At 46.0% G+C, this 13761-nt stretch overlaps 2 protein-coding genes across 2 annotated transcripts; both read left to right on the top strand.

Annotated features, from left to right (window-relative positions):
• The first annotated feature begins 10425 nt into the window (after positions 1–10425).
• LOC123056920 (protein FAR1-RELATED SEQUENCE 5-like) lies at positions 10426–12138 on the top strand. Its single transcript, XM_044480140.1, has 3 exons — positions 10426–10509; positions 10583–12002; positions 12083–12138. Exons 1-3 carry the CDS (start codon positions 10426–10428, stop codon positions 12136–12138), a joined length of 1560 nt encoding a protein of 519 aa, XP_044336075.1.
• Positions 12037–13055, top strand: LOC123058374 (uncharacterized). Its single transcript, XM_044481109.1, has 2 exons — positions 12037–12309; positions 12392–13055. The coding sequence occupies exons 1-2, from the start codon at positions 12170–12172 to the stop codon at positions 12894–12896; spliced, it is 645 nt and encodes a 214-aa protein (XP_044337044.1). The 5' UTR covers positions 12037–12169; the 3' UTR covers positions 12897–13055.
• The last annotated feature ends 706 nt before the right edge of the window (positions 13056–13761 follow it).

The raw sequence follows: 13761 nt of genomic DNA, 5'->3' as shown, positions 1-13761 counted from the left end.
AGCATACTATCTCACCCAAACTAGCAAATCCTACATCCAGATGTATCCATCCTTCAACACATAACCAAGAAACCTTCGGAAATCGTCTACCTAAACCTTCGAAAAGCATCCGTTATACGAGTTATGGCAATACTCCCGAACTCCCACCCCAGTACTAGGTGGCGTTGAGGTTATCTCACCAACAACTGCATAAAAGAGATTTTCGATGTCGGTGAAACTAAACTCAGGTATTCCAGAACTACAACGATAAAATTGTGACGACAACACCTCGGAGCTCAACTCCCCGGGACACTGCCACAACCCCTAAATGACAGGAGGCACCAAGAACAATGTTCTCGTCACAAAACCGTCGGAACGATTCCAAGATACCCGCGTGATCCTAAATTTTTTTAGTGAAATTTGAGAAGAGAAGAGTCAAAACTCTACGTTAGGATGCCTCACCAGAGCAACGAAGGGACTGAGGAGTAAAAAGAATTCCTAACTCTCTGATATATGTAATTCCTAAATGACTCAAAACATTTCTAGACTCAATAACGCCAGCGATTCGATCAAGCAGGGGGCTCCTAAGGTCGGGGAAGGCTCTGATTACCAACTTGTAATGCCCTCGATGCGGCTATATCTCCCATGTGTCGAAGCACGACTTAGAGGCATAACCGCATTGAAAGCAATGTCGCAAGTGAGGTAATCTTCACACAACCCATGTAATACATAAGGGAAAGAGATACATAGTTGGCTTACAATCGCCACTCGACACAATTACATGATTAAAATATTACATCATCCAGATACAATCAAGGTCCAACTACGGATCCAAAATAAAAGAAGACTACCCCAAATGCTACACAGATCCCCGATCGACCCCAACTGGGCTCCACCTACTGATCAACTAGAATGAAACAACGCAAAGGACAAGATCTTCATCGAGCTCCTCCTTGAGCTTGGTTGTGTCACCTGCACGGTATCATCGGCACCTGCAAACTGGTTTTGGAAGTATCCGTGAGTCACGGGGACTCAGCAATCTCACACCCTCGCGATCAAGACTATTTTAAGCTTATAGGAAGGGTAAAAGTATGAGGTGGAGCTGCAGCAAGCGACTAACATATTTGGTGGCTAACATACGCAAATGAGAGCAAGAAGAGAAGGCAAAGCACGATCGAGAAACTATGATCAAGAAGTAATCCTAGAACAACCTATGTCCAGCATAACTCCAACACCGTGTACACTTCCCGGACACCGCCGGAAATAGACCATCACTGTTACACACCCGGTTGATGCATTTTAATTAAGATCGACTTCAGGTTTTCTACAACCGGACATTAACAAATTCCCATATGCCCATAACCACGGGCACGGCTTTCGAAAGTTCAAATCCCTGCAGGGGTGTCCCAACTTAGCCCATCACAAGCTCTCACGGTCAACGAAGGATATTCCTTCTAGCGGGAAGACCCGATCAGGCTCGGAATCCCGGTTACAAGACATCCTCGACAATGGTAAAACAAGTCCAGCAACACCGCCCGAATGTGCCGACAAATCCCGATAGGAGCTGCACATATCTCGTTCTCAGGGCACACTCAGATAGGTCAAGCTACGAGTAAAACCAACCCTCAAGTTTCCCTGAGGTGGCCCCGCAGGCTGCCCGTCTCGGACCAACACTTAGAGAAGCACTGGCCGGGGGGGGGGGGTTAAAATAAAGATGACCATTGGGTCCGTGAAACCCAAGGGAAAAAGGCTAGGTGGTGAATGGTAAAACCAATGTTGGGCATTGCTGGAGGAGTTTTATTCAAGGCGAACTGTTAAGGGGTTCCCATTATAACCCAACCGCGTGAGGAACGCAAAATTCGGGAACATAACACTGATATGACGGAAACTAGGGCGGCAAGAGTGGAACAAAACACCAGGCATAAGGCCAAGCCTTCCACCCTTTACCAAGTATATAGATGCATTAATTAAATAAGAGATATGTGATATCCCAACAAAAATCCATGTTCCAAACATGGAACAGGCTCCAATCTTCACCTGCAACTAACAACGCTATAAGAGGGGCTGAGCAAAGCGGTAACATAGCCAAACATCGGTTTGCTAGGACAAGGTGGGTTAGAGGCTTGGTTCAACAATATGGGAGGCATGATAAGCAAGTGGTAGGTATCGCAGCATAGGCATAGCAAAAGAGCGAGCATCTAGCAAGCAAAGATAGAAGTGATTTCGAGGGTATGGTCATCTTGCCTGAAATCTCGCAAGGAAGAAGAACGAGTCCATGAAGAAGACAAATGGACGTAGACGAACGAGTCCTCACAAACGCGATGTTATTGGAACCAACCCGAAGAAGCAACACCAGAAAGAAGCACACAACATATGCGGGATGCGGTATGCGATGCATATGCATGATTTGCAAAAGAATGATTGAACCTGGCCTCAACATGGAAATCCAAGAGTGCCAATGGAAAGAGGGGATGATTTCAGTTGAAATTGATATAAAGATCGCCGGGATCGGTTGCACGGTTTGGAAATGGCAAGCAAAACAAATATGGCACCGGTCTGCGATAATCAGCAAGTAGTCATCTAAATGCATCAAGATAAATATGCTACAGCACTCAAACATGGAAACAAAATACATGGCAGGGATCCACTCATGATGCTTGACAAAAGATGAACACTGAGCTACGGCTAATTCACTCAATAACAGGTTCAAACAAGCATGGCAAAAGTGCAAATGATAACAGGTTTCAGACTTAGTGAAATTAACACAAGTCTGGAATTTATCATCAAGAAGCACACTTTAAAGCATGAAAACTACATGCTACAGGAACTTAACATGGCAAATCAAGGCATGGCATGAAGCTACTTAAAGCACTTAACAAAAGTCCCTTAGTGACCTTGAGCCAAAAGGGATCAGAAAATACAATTGCAAGCATGTGAACATGGCAAAAACATAAATAGATTCAGACTTAGTGGAAAAACTGGAGCATGCAAATCAGTTAACGAGTAGGCATGTTTACGAGCTCGATGCACTCACTACAAAGCATGACATGAAAAACTAAGCATACACCCATCAATAAAACATAGCATAGAAGCTAGACATGGCAAGAACAACAACATAGCATGCACGGATCAATAGCAACATCCTCGGCAAAATCGCTAATCAAGTCAACAATCTGCCAGGATTAACTTTATAGCAAAAGTAGAGTTCGATTGACTTAATATAGGGTGCTCCATAAATGCAAACAAAGACATGGATGGATAGAGCATCACAATTTTAACAAATCATCCTTACTGATCATCCTCAAAAGAGGCACGGATCACTAGGAAACAACATGAACATATGGCATACCGACAAAATCAGGACAAGGACTTAGTGAAATTATGCTACTTTGCAAGCTTGTGCTAGTCACCACAAATATCACAAAAATACATGGCAAGCACCACTGTAAAGATGGCATGGCATATAACAAAACACATGTAGAGCTCAGGGTCATAGCATGCACACAATAATCATGGCAAAAATGACAAAATGCCATTTGCTGAAACAGATTTGACAAAAAACTCACATAGCCCTCTTCCAACAACATTTCGGGCATCAAGATGAGCTTAAATGAAAATGATATAATGATACGAAATGATGTACTCCTTGAGTCGAACATTTTGATATGCTACACGCTCAAAACGGAGCCACAGATGATGAGTTATGGCATGATGAATAGAGGCATATGAATCAGGAAAATCTCAGGACTTAGAGAAATTATAACCTCGCGAAAAAAATAAACCAAGCCGGAGGAAGTGGGCTGGCGGGGACGGAGCTGGGCCGGCTTGGAGCTGCACTGGGCCTTGCTTGAGGAACAGTAGTGGGCTGCGGCCCAAGCACGCGTCCGCGCGCAGGGACGAGCGAGACGGAGAGCGACGGGAGTCCGGCGACGACAGAAGCAGGTACGGCAGCGCAGGGGCGGAGAATGGCCGGAGACGGGGCCGGGGTGGCTGGATCGGGGCCGGAGTGGAGGATGAGGCGCCGTGGCGGCGCTCCAGCGCGAGAGGCATCCGCTGAGGTCCGGATCGATGCAGCGGCACGGACCCGCGGGGAACGGCGGCGAGGGGCATGGCGGCGGCCGGCGGATGTCCGGCGGGGCGAGTCCGGCGACCGGAAGTGGCAAAGAAGACGGACGCAGGCGGCGGCTCGTGCGGGAAGCGGCGGCCCGACTCGGGCCCGGGGAGGGCCGGATCTGGGCTCCGCCGGGCCCCGACCAAGTGGGCGCGGTGCGCGGCGACATGGCGCACCTGGAGTGGCTGAGACGGTGGGATTTGGTGACGTGTCGCAACGCTATTGGGCGGAGTGAGGTGGCGGCGGCGGCGGACATTGTCCGGCTCAGCGTGGACGTGTCCGGCGGCGCGAGGATGAAGAAAACTAGGGTTAGACTGCGCGAAAATTTTGGGGAAGCCACATATTTATAGGTAGAGGGAGCTAGGAGAGTCCAAATGAGGTGCGGTTTTTGGCCACGTGATCGTGATCGAACGACTGAGATGAAGGAGGAGGTTTTGGTGGGTTTTGGGCCAGCAAGAAAGGGTGTTGGGCTGCAACACACACGAGGCCTTTTCGGTCCCTCGTTTAACCGTTGGAGTATCAAACGAAGTCCAAATGACACGAAACTTGACAGGCGGTCTACCAGTAGTAAACCAAGACCGCATGGCATGTCTCGTTCCAATCCGGAAACGTTTAACACCTGCACACGAAAAGAGGTAGAAAGGGACACCGGGTGATATAGGAGCGCCGGATTGCAAAATGGACAACGGGGAAAATGCTCGGATGCATGAGACGAACATGTATGCAAATGAAATGCACATGATGATATGATATGCAATGCATGACACGCAAGCAAAGACAACACAACAACAACGAATAACTGGAGGACACCTGGCACATCGGTGTCGGGGCATTACAGTCCGACACCGGATCAACCATTCCCGCAGTTTTCAAGCTGGCCATTGAGTTCCTTCGCATGCGTTCCGATGCCATAGCATGGAAGAATTTCGAATTATCTTCACCCACCTTAATGTATCTGATGGTGCACCTCTGTTTCCAATAGGTATAATGAAGCTTCAGCAAACACTCATAATGAAGCTTGACTATTTTCCTGAAGTTAAACTCTGTTCGAACCAGAGGTCTAACCTCCTCCAACTGATCAAAAAAGATGATAACCTTGTTGCAGTCCATCGTGAGCTTCTTGAGGTAAGATAGTTTATTACTCCAAGCTCTCAAATCCGATCTCAGATGTTTAAATTTCCTAGTTAACACGGCCGAAGCAGAGAGATCAGCAAAAACCGGAGCCTCCCAAGAATTACGAACGCAGTCCATGAAGCCTGACATGTTCACCCAAAAGTTTTCGAATCTAAAAACCTTGGACTTAGGGATATTTGTGTCAATGGACACGACACAAGGCACATGATCCGACACAGTTTTGGCTAACGGAAGGACCACTGTGTTAGGATAATGAGAAATCCAGTCCGAGGTGGTAAAGAACCAGTCAAGCTGCTCAAGAAGGGGTGTTTGATGCATATTGGACTAGGTGAAACTCCTCCCCTTAATTGGCAATTCCAAAAGACCAAGATGTCCTATTACCTCATTAAAAAGAAAAATATCATTTATATCACCTCCAGGTTGGTTTCTGTTGTCCAAAGAGCGAATAAAGTTAAAATCACCGAGTAGCAACCAGTGTTCATCAGAAGGGATAGAGAGGTGATATAGCCAGCTGACAAAATCATCTCGAGGTTGCCCCTCGCAAGGCCCATATACTGAAACCATTGTCCATTTTTTAGAGATATGAACAGACTTAAATGAAACAACCACACTGAAACGTTGTATTTCAAGAAGCTGGCCTTCAAAAACTTAGGAGTTCCAAATGATCAGGATACCACCCAAAGCACCCACCGAGGGAGAAAAAGCAAACTGATCAAAGCGTCGAGGGCAGAAAGACCTAATCATGCGGATATCAAAGGTGTCACATTTAGTCTCCTGCAAACAAATAATGGAGCAGAGACTCTCTTCAATTTTGGCTCGCACATCATGCTGCCTAGCCGGTGAATTCAAACCACGCACATTCCAGCACAGAACCGACCAATTACGGAACATTATAGTCCCCATAGACGACCAAAATAAACTAAAAGTAACCAACTGGGCCACTTAACAACACAGTACAAGTTTCAGCAAAGCTACTGACATCAGGATCATAAAAGTTCAGAGGTTCAGGCCTACAGAGCAGAAATAAAGCAAAGCAACAAAAGACCCAACAGATCAGACGCCCCAGAGCTGCATAGGAAAGTTCACTCATCATTGGAACTATTTGGTTGTGGATCAGGTTTAGGAGAAGCCGTAAGCTTTTCCACCGTCAAGTCTTCCGGGGCGATGCCAAGGGCCTCACCGATTGCCTGCAAGGTAGAGATAGGTGTTGGTGGCGGCAAAGTGATGTCCTGACACGGGGCAGAGTCAAACTTCAGCTTCTTGGCCTTGGGGCGTCATAGAGGCGCTGGCTTGATGGAGATTGCAGATGTTGGCTTCATGCCAGTTCTCTTAGCGCAGCTGCGAGTCATCCGTCTAACTAAAAAGTCTGGGCTCTCCTCAACCATTGTGACTGTACGCTTCAAACGAGGCTGCCGCGGTCTCTACCCCAAAGGTGATGCTATGACAAAAGTAAACTGAAACTCATTCTGTATTTGCGGTTCAGAACTCTGCTCTGGCATATCTTGCGTATGTCCTGTAGGCAGTGAGTCCAGACAGAGCATATCATCATTGAGCTCCTGGATTACCACAGAAGAGCGTTTGTTGATATTAACCGCAGACAACCATCGCTGCTCCAAGTCAGAGTCGAACTTGACAGGCATCGGTGGCAAACAAATTCGGGGCAGAGAACACGGAACATTCCAGATTGCAAACTCAGGCAGCAGAGACATGAAGGAGCATTCCCATATCATAGCCGGTGGAAGGACGGGTCCATAGAAGACATGGACAATCCCCAAGTTAATCGGGTCCAAGGGACCAACTGAGTGAAGATTTAACATAGGCTGCTGCACCTTTGCCATGTCATTGTCACCATCCGAGTCCAAAGAGGGGTTTAGAATCATGGATTTCTGATCCTGTGCGATTGGGTCTTGCACAGGAGCAGGTTCTGGATGCTGAGCAGGTTCTTCCCAAGGCCCCCAACCAGCATCATTGTTCATGTTCTGCGCCCAAGCATTAGTAGCCTCATGGTGCCCTTGATCGTGTCCAGGGGGCACAACATTCCATCCCAGGGCAGGGTAAGGAGGCATTGCCCAGAAAGGCTGTGGTGGAGGATTTGCCCCTGGCATAGGATGTGGATTGCCATCCAAGGGCATGGGATCCTCATCTGCAGGTATCATAGCTTCTGCAAAGTCTCCATCGAGAATATAACAGCCCGTTGTCCAAGAGACGATTGTCCCTCCCCAATTAGCAAACTCATGAAACACAACTGAACGCGGAACCAGAGCATTGTCAGGAAAAGATGCTCGAACTAGAGACCTGACCTTGCGCCTGTCCGTACTATTCCAATAATGGAATTGACCAAAAGAACTAACCATATCTGCAATGCACTGTGTGTTGCGATAGTCCAGAGGGATTACAATAAACATTAACCACCCTTGTCGATGACCATGCAGAGCTCTGAAACCCTCCCCTTGATTATGCGGTATGAATGTAACAAAGAACTCATTGCCCTCCTCATCCAGACCCAGAGGAAACGGTGGATGCATCGTAAAAGAACCACGGACGACAGGGTCTGACATCTCAAATAACCCAACACCTTGAAACCATGTTTGAGCAGATAGAACGGGGATGTGCATAGTCTGTACCAGGAAGTTAAGCACTTGCTGTCGACGGACACCGACGAGCTCAGGCGGTGGAACGGGCTCGACGATGGCCACCATAAACTACTCATGCGCCCGGGGCAGAGGGGTCACCGGAGTGTAGAAGGTGCGCGACAGACGATCAGCGCCACCATCCACAATGTCGAAGCCGGCGGGGATGAACCGAAACGGATCAATCTCATAGACCGCCATTGGGGGCGGCGGGTGGAGATCCGAGAGTGAAGAAGCTTGGGGTTTAGCAATGGCTGTGGCAAAGGGGAGGACGGCGGCAATGGGGAAGCAGGGTCTGGGGTTTTCTGCTCGGGAGTTGTTTAGTCTTGGGAAACCGAAGAGGCAAAAGAAGCAGAGTTTTCCTTGTTTGCTCGACTTCCAAAACCGGGTGATGGGACTTTAGGCACCCAGAGGGATGTGTCAGGAGGTTGGCCGGTGCAATCTTTTTTAATGTGACCGGAGCAAAAACAATTTCTACAACGCACCGGATTAATGCAGGTCTCCGACAGGTGGCGCATACCCAAACAATTCTGACAATCCCAGTAGCTAGAAGCAATATCCTCAATCATCTCGTCAAAACTTTGCAAATCACTGACTATTTCTTTTGGAGAGGGAAACCGAATCACCGGCGAAGGTGGGCTGCCTCCCTTATCATCAGAGAGACATATGGGCTGAGCGTAAGAGCCCAAGGCTGTGTCAGGGCCCAAAACCATAGGTGGGCCGGAGCATGCGCCAGTGCTTAAGGCCACATCTACAGCCGATGGAGATGAATCTAAAATTTCCGTTGCAGGGAACAACAATCGTCCAGAAAATCCGGAGGCGTTGCATGCATGAGATACACCCTGCGGAGAAGGCGGTAACGAACCAAATTGAATCAAAGGGGTCTCCGCCGGTGAAGATGCCGGCACCTGAGATGGAGAGACCTCCCATTCAGAGATTTCATACCCTACCTCCCGGACGGTGGTCACCTCCGTAGCCATTGGCCCATAATTATAACCCTTCCGGGCGGGGTATTTCATGAACGTAGCAAACTTGACATGATTATGAGAGATCAAACCAGAGGAACGAGAACGTAGAGAAGACTTAGTCAGAGCATTTTGCATTGCCTCCAGACCAAGGCGTGCTCTCCTCTTTGAAGGACTAACTAACGTCCACTCCTGGTTGCATTCTGAATGCCAAAGCCTAAACTCCTTTTCGCAATCAGGACCACCATGGCCCCAAAGATGAAAGAAGCATTTGAATTGTGGACAAACAAAACTTCTCTGATGAAAGATGAAGAACCCTACGTCTTTGCATGACACATTGAACGAAAAAACTCCAATATTAAGATAAGATACCTTAAGCAGAGAACAATAGCCGCCAATAGCAGATTCAAGTGCAAGACCAACATTGTCCACGTCCAAACGGAAGGAATGCCTTGCAAACGAGACCACCATGGTGAAGTGGCCCGTATCCTTCGTGGGGTGCACCGATCTATGGAAGGTGCGATGGATCTCGTGAGACAACTTCATCCCCGGGGAAAAGTCTAACCCCATAGAGAGCGCATCATGGACCGCAATGAGGAAGAAAATAACCAGGAGGCACGGTGGGAGACGCCGGAGAAGATGGGTCGATCAGATGGCAATTCCCACGGTGAGATGTGGAGATCGCCGGAGGTGGTGGGTGGCTAGGGTTAAGGGGGCGGCGGGGTGGTGGGAGCCATCCTTAATTTTACGGGTCATTTTTATCCTCGCTTTTATGCCTAGCTAGGGGCGTTAAACGATAGCGCTTGTTGGGAGGCAACCCAATTTTATTTTTATTCCTTGCTTTTTGCTCCTGTTTAGTAATAAATAAATTATTTAGCCTATTTTTTGGTTGTGTTTTTTGTATTTAATTAGTGTTTGTGCCAAGTAGAACCGTTGGGAAGACTTGGGGAAAGTCTTGTTGAACTTGCTGTAAAAAACAGAAACTTTAGAGCTCACGAGAACTGCTGTCATTTTTATTTGAAGAGTGCTATTTAGTTAATTATTTTTTAATGGCAACATATCTCGTGAATCCGGGCTATTTCCTGTGTCCGTGTATCCCGTCTTTCTCAGCCCCACGATCTTAATCCCGAGAATTAGCAGCCTTAGTGGTAATTTTACACTAATATGCCCACCCTCCAACTAAAACCTGCAATTTAGTTTTGCAAGGATACCCTGACCGCGCGTGTGCCTCGTGCGCCGCCGCCGTCAAACGCCAGGCGTCTCTGATTTCCGTTGAGTTGATCCCGACGTCCACCGGCAGGAAGCCCATACAGGTAGCATCCCTATCCTGTATATGCTCCACTGCTTCCACGGTTGATACGAACCTGACAAGCACCGGCAAGCCATCCATGCATGTACTTCTCCGATCTAGACCCATCTCCTTTATAAGACTATAACCGGTGATGCTTTGATGCAGTGGCGACTACAAATGAACAACTAGCAGGTAATACCACTTGCAATCAGAGACACGAGGGCACCAAAAGTTTGAGGTAAAAACAAATTCGATCCTTGTGTACATCCATAAGTGTAGTTTGAAGGCTAATATTATAATCCTGTGTGCAGCAGTATGGATTCTATGAATAATGTTCAAATGCATACGAGCCAGGGAGGATTTAGTACGCCCAAAAAGAACACAAACATACCTCTCTTCGTAAGTCCACTTTGCACTAAGAACAGAAACTATGCATGAAGATGCTTATTTTGGTTTATTCTTGATATTGCAGTCTTCGTCTTTTATACCTGAATGTGATGAGCATCTGAAGCCTAAAGTGGGTATGACATTTGAAGGACTCGAGGCTGTGGAGAAGTTCTACAAGGAATATGCGCATCAATCAGGTTTTGGTGTTCGCATTGGACAACAAAAAAAGATTGATAATAAGGTGGTCCGTACTAAGCGTTTCATGTGTAATAAGGAAGGATTCAAGGCAAAAGATAGTAAAGAGACTAATGACCCCTTGAGGAAAAGGCGTAAGCAGACAGATACGCGATGCGGTTGTGATGCCCATATCTTTGTTAGACTTTGTGGGGAGAACACCTACAAGATAGACTCACTGATTGAGCACCATGTTCATGGCCTTGTATCGCCTAATAAGCGTCATTTGATCAGATCAAATCGTAGAGTTAGTGAGAGGGCAAAAAATACTTTATACACATGTCATAAGGCAAGTATTGGAACGTCGCAGGCATACAGGCTCCTGCAAGTTAGTGAGGGTGGAATTCCGAATGCTGGGTGCACAAAGAGGGACTTGCAGAATTACTACCGCGGACTCAGGTATAAAATCAGAGATGCAGATGCTCAAATGTTTGTGGCCCAATTAGCTAGAAAGCAGGAAGTGAATTCAGCATTTTTCTATGATTTTGAGGTGAATGATGAGGGGGAGTTGGTGCGTGTGTTCTGGGCGGATGCCACCAGCAGGAAGAACTATAGTCACTTTGGTGATGTGATATCCTTCGATTCTACATACACCACTAATCAGTATAACATGATATTTGCACCATTTACAGGGGTTAATCATCACTTACAAAGTGTCTTTTTTGGTGCTGCATTCTTATCAAATGAGAAGGATGAGTCATACATTTGGTTATTTCAGACCTTCCTAACAGCAATGGGAGGGGCAGCACCTAGACTCATCATAACCGATGAAGCCACTAGCATCAAGAATGGTATTGATAAAGTTCTTCCAACAACTGTGCATAGGTTGTGCATGTGGCATATAATGGAAAAGGTTCCTGAAAAGGTTGGACCTTCGATTAGAGAAGATTCTGATTTTTGGACAAGATTGAACTCGTGTGTTTGGGGTTCGGAAACTTCAACTGAGTTTGAGTCACAATGGAATTCCATCATTACTGATTTTGGGTTGGAGGAAAATGAGTGGTTGGCCAAGAGGTTTAGCATTCGAGACACATGGATACCAGCGTACTTTATGGATATATCTCTAGCAGGCATTCTTCGAACCACTTCAAGATCAGAAAGTGCAAATTCTTTTTTTAACCGCTTCATTCATCGAAGGCTCGCTTTTGTTGAGTTTTGGTTGAGGTTTGACACAGCTTTAGAATGCCAACGTGAGGAAGAATTAATGGCAGACAACAGAAGCATACATACCACCCCTCAACTATTTACACCATGGACAATGGAGAAACAAGGTAGTGAGGTATTCACATATGACGTGTTCGAGAAACTTCAGCTACAGATTATTGCTGCTAGAGACCATTGTTTTGTTCAGAGTATTACACAAGGTGTGGGGGTAAAAAATGTGACCCTGAGAGGTCGGTCTGGTAAAGTTAGGGAGGTTTGCTATGACACTACAAGCATGACAGCAAACCGTTCGTGCAAGTTGTTTGAGTCAGTCGGTTTTCCATGTCGCCATATTATCCAAGTGTTGAGGATTGAAAACCAAAATGAGCTTCCCAGCCACTACATTATGAAAAGATGGCAGAAGAGGTGCAAAAGGTAAGAAAAAGTAATACATGTGAACTGATTTCTTATTGTTATTCCGAAATCATATGACTAACAACATTCTTTTATTTTGCAGGGAGAATGTTTATGATGAACAGGGAAACCTACTAGAAGAAAAACCCACGGATGCACTGGATGCGGCCACGAGAAAGAAGATTTCAACTATACGCAATAAGATGGAAGAACTTATTCAAAAGGCGAAGCATTCAGATGAAGGCATGGACTTCTTAACATCAAGTGTTTTGAACATTGAGGCGCCTTTGGACCAAATGGTCCCTGCAGCTACCCAAAGCACTAGGCAAGAGGAATATGAGGCTTTTATTGGTTGCAATATTCCAACCGAAGTTCATATACATCCGCCAACGGATGTTCGTACCGTGGGAAGATGCAAAAGAATAAAGCAAGGAAAGGAGATTAAGGAGGGGGATCGGAAAAATAAGGACAAAGAAGGGAAGGTAAAGGTCGCACGCTTGTGCAAGACGTGCAAGCAAATGGTGTTTCATGATAGTCGTAATTGTCCAAGCAAAAAAGGGAAAGGGAGTGTGATTGTGCAAGATATGCAGCCAAATAGTGCTTCCTGATACAACAAGTTGTCCAAGCAAAGAATAAATTTATCTATGTTATCATGTACACTTTGGTGTACTGAATTCATGTAATGGATCAGAATTTGTGTTATGTCAAAAAAAAATCTTGATTTATGACAAGTTTAATGCTTGTCAAATGGCTACAGAATCTAGAAAATAATTATCCACTTGAGACGTTTCAAGAAACTATGCAAGCATGATTAAATTTCTGGTTTCTCTATAACTTGTGATGATGTTCAGTGTCAATACATGCATATCTGTTGCTTCTTTATTTTTGGTCAGACATGCATCATCCAGGAGGACACAATGGAGTTAGTAGATATTCAGAAAACTTTACATAGTGATTTTGCCTTACAGTTTGATCTCAAAACTGTACGTAGCCATCCCTGACCACTTATGTACTTCAACAGCTTTACTGAAATATATGCTTCGACTATATGACTCAGAAGGTCACTTATTTTTTTAACACATAACTGAATTAGTCACTTAATTTTTTGGCAACAGCAAAGAGGATAATTTTGGCCAAGTGCCAAGCAAACTACAGTAACAAGGAAAAGCTTAACTAATGCCTCTGATCTGAACAAGCCATTGCCATTCATTATGCTGTAAATATTCAATAGTTTACTGATACAAGCACTTGCATTAGTAATGTGCATGTCCCTCGACCGAGTACATCAACTCAGTATTTCCACTAGTACATCTGCTACAGCATACGACCTACTTTCTGTAGTTCTCGTCTACAGCTTCCTCTGAAGGAATCAAAGCGGCCGGGGAAGGCCATCCAGGGGATGGCGCCTCATCAGAGATGCTTCGTCACCAGCGCGGAACAACGCCAGTTCGTGATGACTTCGCCGTCGAGACG

This window comes from Triticum aestivum, chromosome 3A (genome assembly GCF_018294505.1).
Source record: "Triticum aestivum cultivar Chinese Spring chromosome 3A, IWGSC CS RefSeq v2.1, whole genome shotgun sequence".
Lineage (NCBI taxonomy): Eukaryota > Viridiplantae > Streptophyta > Magnoliopsida > Poales > Poaceae > Triticum > Triticum aestivum.
Note: the sequence above shows the minus strand (reverse complement) of the source record. Positions and strands in the feature narration are given on the sequence as shown.